Below are 617 nucleotides of genomic sequence, written 5' to 3'. Positions count from 1 at the left end.
TTTGAGCAGAGGAGCTTCCATTATGTTCCCCAGCTTGAATGAATCACTTCCCACTTCGAAGGTATGGCTGGTCACCTGGACCCAAAAATCAGAAAAATTACAACTTCCTCTAAACAATGATGACTTTTTTTAAAGTCTAGACAGACACGTTGTGTTTTACTGACCTCAGAGATTCTCTTCCAGTGGTGCGTCTTCATAGATTTGTTAGTCATAAGCTCCAACAGGGGGACGTACTCACTGAATTCATCAATGGACTTCTTCAGGTCATGGAAAGCCTGCCACTCTTTGAGATCACGAGGCAGCTTGCGACATCTTTTAGTTTAGAAAGTGAAAAAGTGAAAAAAAAATTAAAGCTAGGAGTTCATTTCAAAATTAGCAAATATTTAAGCTCAATGAAAGATGTGTTATTGTTCTCTTAAGAACCAGACTGATTTAAAATTATACTTTATCAGTTGATGACCAATTCAAGCAGTTGGTTGCTCTTAGCACAAGAGCAAAAAATTACATTTTGAATTGAGAAAATATACAACCACATTTAAAAAGACAGTGTAGAACATGTCTGTGTTAGAGCAAGAGGCAGCTGGTGTGTGCGTCTGTTGTAATATATGGAGTAATAA

At 37.3% G+C, this 617-nt stretch overlaps 1 protein-coding gene across 1 annotated transcript; it reads right to left on the bottom strand.

Moving 5' to 3' along the window:
- LOC106511812 (dynein heavy chain 5, axonemal) lies at positions 1-312 on the bottom strand (the record flags this gene model as incomplete). Its single annotated transcript, XM_014000546.1, is given in 2 exon segments — positions 1-75; positions 165-312. Coding segments are annotated over 2 exon segments (123 nt in total), but the record flags the coding sequence as incomplete, so codon positions are not given.
- Between the last annotated feature and the right edge of the window lie 305 nt (positions 313-617).

This window comes from Austrofundulus limnaeus, unplaced genomic scaffold (assembly GCF_001266775.1).
Source record: "Austrofundulus limnaeus strain Quisiro unplaced genomic scaffold, Austrofundulus_limnaeus-1.0 Scaffold3259, whole genome shotgun sequence".
NCBI lineage: Eukaryota > Metazoa > Chordata > Actinopteri > Cyprinodontiformes > Rivulidae > Austrofundulus > Austrofundulus limnaeus.
The sequence above is the reverse complement of the archived record's forward strand: the minus strand, read 5'-3'. Positions and strand labels throughout refer to the sequence as shown.